The sequence below is a fragment of the Arachis ipaensis genome, chromosome B01, assembly GCF_000816755.2.
Source record: "Arachis ipaensis cultivar K30076 chromosome B01, Araip1.1, whole genome shotgun sequence".
Classification (NCBI taxonomy): domain Eukaryota; kingdom Viridiplantae; phylum Streptophyta; class Magnoliopsida; order Fabales; family Fabaceae; genus Arachis; species Arachis ipaensis.
The window spans coordinates 52,634,570-52,639,710 of NC_029785.2; the positions used below are offsets into that span (position 1 = coordinate 52,634,570).

Below are 5,141 nucleotides of genomic sequence, written 5' to 3' on the forward strand. Positions count from 1 at the left end.
AAAATTATGTAAATAAATATATATAAAACTATTTTGTGGTGATATTATATTAAGGGTATGTCTAAAATGAGCACAACAATTATGTACTTATTGAATGCGCCACATTTATATAGACTATTAGATTTAATTAGATGAAAATCAAAGGCTAATATGAAAGAAGAGCATTAATGGATTCTAATAAGAGAAATTCTCCACATACAAGCATTTTTTATACAAGTCTTTACAAGTCATTATATTAACGCGCTTGAACCGTTACTGCACCTTTCCGTTACTGCACCTTCTTCTTCCTCTTCCTCTTCTTCTTCTTTTCTTTCGTTTCTTGCCTTCTCTTTCTCCTTCTTCAACCGTTACTGCACAATTTCACTGCACCTTCTTCTTCTTCTTGCTGCACGTTCTTCTTCCTCTTCCTCTTCTTCTTCTTCTTCTTTTCTTTCGTTTTTTGCCTTCTCTTTCTCCTTCTTCATTTACGTGCTTTTCTCTCTGTTTTCTTTCTTTGTTATTCTCGATTTCCATTGTTTTTTGACATCAAGCTCTGAAATCATTTTTGAAGAAGAAGAAGCAGCAGAAGATGAGGAGGAGAAAGAGAAAGAGTTCTGAATTATGCATAAGGTGTACTTCAACGAATTTTGGGTGTATTTCTTAAATCCTTTGGGTGTAGTTTTATAATCCTTTGGGTGTATTTCTGTAATCCTTTGGGTGTATTTCTATAATCGTTTGGGTGAATTTCTGTAACTGTTTGGGTGTATTTCTATAATCTTTTGGGTGTATTTCTGAAGTTCCATTATCTTCAAAACGATTTCAAAGCTTGATTTCAGAAACCATGAAAATCGAAAAAAAACGAAGCAAGAATACCAGTGATAAACGCAAGTAAAACAACTAATGAAAAGGCGAAGAGAATAACGAAGAAATACATAGAGGAAGAGGAAGAGGAAGAGGAAGAGGAAGAAGAAGAGTCGTTCATAATACATGGTGAGTGTAGCGCTTTGGAAACTGAATAACGCATTAAAAGGCCCATATGTGTAACAACTTGTAAGACTTGTAAGTCAAAAAGACTTGTATGTGTAGCAGACCTCAATAATAAATACAGAATATCCTAGTACATAAATAAATGTTTTAAACGACAATACTTTAATACGCAATACTTTAAATGGTAACAGAATCTTTTATTCTTAAATAATTAAATATAAAACATATAAATCCAAAAATATAAATATTTTTTATTCAATAAGATTAATTATTATATAATAAATTTTTATAATATTAAAAAATTATATTAAAATAAAATTTTAAACTGTAACATAAAAATATAAAATTTTTTACATAATAATTAATCTTATTAAATAAAGAATACTCATATTTTTGTATTTATTTATTTTATATTTAATTATTTAAGAATAAAAGATTCAGTTATCTTTTAAAGTATTGTGTATTAAAGTATTACTATTTAAAGCATTTATTTATGTACTAGAATATTCTATATTTATTAGAATCTATCAATACTCTTCTTTCATATTAGCCTTTGATTTTCATCTAATCAAATCTAATTGTCTATATAAATGTGGCGCATCCAATAAACACATAGTTATTGTGGTCGTGACATACCTATGGTAAAATTAAATTCTTCTAACATTTTTTTTTATCATATGATTTGGTCTGATATAAATTGAATATAAACGTAGGTGCATTTTTTTTCTATATGATTGATTTGATCTGTTCTAATTTCTAAAGTGAATATGAATGTAAGTGGATCCAATGTATACCTTATAAGTGTACAATTTTGTGATTAAACACCGACACTCCCCACCTTAGCTTGAGCTGGAGGCAGGGCTTCCAAGCCTATCCATAAACAAATTCTCTCCAAAGTCCAAAAGGGTCCACCCATTGCAAAAGAGGGGAAACCTCCCTTTATTATTCCCTCCAATTGGGGCCCCACAAATCCTCATCCAACGGCCACAAACCCAAATCTTAATAGCAACACATTCCCCTCCCACACACTTTCGTCCCTGTCACCCCACCAATTACCAATCCCAATCCTCCATTCCACTTGGTTGGCAATACGAAATTCAGATCTAAACATAAACAAACACCAAACTCTGCCATATGTTATAGCATCACCAGAATCACAAAGACACCAAACCCACTGGCGAAATGGTGGAGGCACAGACATGGACAACCAGAAGGATGAGCAATCCGAGGTTGTTGGACAACTCATCCACCAACAACAATCCCGACCAAGTACTGGACATCCCGGCGACACCGCCATCGGAAGCAAGAAACAACCACCTAAACGGCCTAAAAAGTGGCATCGCCACCACCACCTCCATGTCCCCAACGATCCTAACTGCAATCATAATTGCGTCGTGGTACTTCTCCAACATCGGCGTCCTCCTCCTCAACAAGTACCTCCTCAGCTTCTATGGTTACCGCTACCCAATCTTTCTCACCATGCTCCACATGCTATCCTGCTCCGCTTACAGCTACGCGTCCATTAACTTCCTGGAGCTCGTTCCTCCTCAGCACATCCACTCCAAGAAGCAGTTCCTTAAGATCCTCGCACTCAGCGCCATCTTCTGCTTCTCTGTTGTCTGCGGCAACACCTCCCTCAGGTATATTTTCATACTTTTTTTCTTAAAGAAAGAGCTGGAAGCATAATAGACTATCCCTATATATTGTATTGGATTCAGAGTTCAATAACTCAATATTCGTTCAATATAGGTACATTCCTGTGTCTTTCAACCAAGCAATAGGAGCAACGACCCCGTTCTTCACAGCCATCTTCTCTTTCATCATAACCTGCAAGAAAGAAACCGGTGAAGTATACGTGGCACTCTTGCCTGTTGTTCTTGGCATCGTAGTCGCCAGCAACAGCGAGCCTCTCTTCCACTTGTTCGGCTTCTTGGTTTGCGTGGGTTCAACCGCGGGTCGAGCACTGAAATCGGTTGTCCAGGGAATCCTCTTAAGTTCAGAAGGCGAAAAGCTTCACTCTATGAACCTTCTTCTTTACATGGCTCCAATGGCGGCCATGATATTGCTGCCATTTACTCTCTACATCGAAGGGAACGTTTTCAGTGTGACGATTGAGAAGGCGAAGGAGGATCCGTATATGGTGTTCTTGTTGCTTGGGAATGCCACGGTGGCGTATTTGGTGAATTTGACGAATTTCTTGGTCACGAAGCACACCAGTGCCTTGACTTTACAAGTGTTGGGAAACGCCAAAGCTGCGGTTGCGGCGGTTGTTTCTGTTTTGATATTCAGGAATCCTGTCACGGTTATGGGGATGGCGGGCTTTGGAATAACCGTTATGGGGGTCGTTCTCTACAGTGAGGCTAAGAAGAGATCCAAAGTCACAACACATTGACACAATACTTCTCTTAATTTTTCCCCCTTTTGGATACTTGAAAAAAACAAATAAAAGAAAATATCTGTGTGACTCCTGTTATGCAAATATTTTATTGATCACTTTGATTGCATTGTATTACTTGTTAAATCTCGTTATATAAACTGGACTGTATAGGAAGGAAGGGAAGAGGAGTGTAAGCTTGTAAAATTGTCCATGCCCTATTTGGCAGCATACATAAACGATTCATTCATGAAGATCTTTATGTGTAATTTGGTGAGGGAGGAGAATTCTCCCTCGCTTTATTTTGTCAATAACATCATCTGTTGTTTCAATTTTGTCCTTTTTATTCTGCTGTTACTTGCATGCTTTTCTTTTTATGTATGAATTGTGTGGTTTTCTTTATAATTGATCTGCATCTCATCACAATTCATTTAAATGCCACTGATCATATGCTGCCAAGTTCTTATAATTTTTGTGCTGATTTCTCCTCTTTCACATTTAAAAGTACTTATTTCAGAATAGTTATGAGGAATCACATTACAGGGAACTTTGAAATCGGTGATAAATAGAATATCTTGGTTTGTGTTAAGAATATCAACTCTTTTGGAGGACTTGATTTCTCTGCATATAGAAGAGCCATCATCAGCAAGGGTTCAGTAACACTACCAAACATGGTGGGGGGAATCAATTTATTTAATTCATTGAGTTGCTATCTGAAAGTATAGTTTTTTCCTTGTTATGGTGAATATATAAAACTATGTTATTATTTTGGTGATTCAGCTGTCAATATGTCACAGCCGAGGTATGTAAAATATGTTGACCCTGAAAGTGACGTGCCACCAAAAGCTTCACCTAGATTCATGTCATGTGCTTCCATGTGCTACCTAATACACACTTTCCTCCATCAAATTCCTTGCCTAGAATTTACCCTATTGAGCACTGACATCTCTGAAAAATTGCCAAGGTAGTTTTTGGCAATGCCACACTCACCACCAATCATTTATGTCCTAAATTGGTTAAGTCTTATATCCCAGGCTGTGTTTGTTGGCGGTTACATTGTATCTTTCTGAAAAATGGCTAGATTCGATCTTGAATTGTTAAATCTCTATTTGTAGCAAAGGACAAAAGAAATGCACTTGTTTGAAACCTTAAAGCCAGTCCATGTATTGGATTTGGTCATGCTTAGGTAAGTAAGTGGCGAATAATACAATTATGTGACCAATAAACTGTCATTCAGATGTTATTTTGGGACTATCATACACATACAGTCATATTTTGTGTGTTTGTGTCCCTCTGTATTTCTGTGTCTATAATTTATATCCTATCTATTCCTACTCATCAACGAAACAAAACCTTACTACTTAGTCATTTTTGCTTTGTTTTGAGCAAAGTACTTAATAAGTGATGTTAATTGTATGGAATTGTAATACCTTCATTATTTGCAAAGCCAATTTAAAAAAGAAAGATTAGAAGGTTAATACTTTTTATTAATCTATTCTATTATATAAAAATCGGATGTCTGCACTTAATGATGGAGCTGACATGGCATACTTCTGAAAGTATTTTTCGATTTATTTCTTTTAACACATTAAATACAAGTTATTACGATAAACTAACTATATCAACTAATTGATTTGATTAGATAGTTAGATTAGTTTAATTAATTAATCATGTGTATTATTTAAACCAAATTATTTAATTTTCTTTATTTAATTTTTTATGATTGTCTTATAATTTTATTTATTTAATCCTTTATGATGGTTTAATTTAACTATACTTAATATTATTTAATATACTATAA

The 5,141-nt window shown here is 35.1% G+C and overlaps 1 protein-coding gene across 1 annotated transcript; it reads left to right on the plus strand.

Annotated features, from left to right (window-relative positions):
• On the plus strand, positions 1,842-3,672 carry LOC107630427 (probable sugar phosphate/phosphate translocator At1g12500). The gene is made up of 2 exons (XM_016333549.2): positions 1,842-2,606; positions 2,716-3,672. Exons 1-2 carry the CDS (start codon positions 2,149-2,151, stop codon positions 3,356-3,358), a joined length of 1,101 nt encoding a protein of 366 aa, XP_016189035.1. The 5' UTR covers positions 1,842-2,148; the 3' UTR covers positions 3,359-3,672.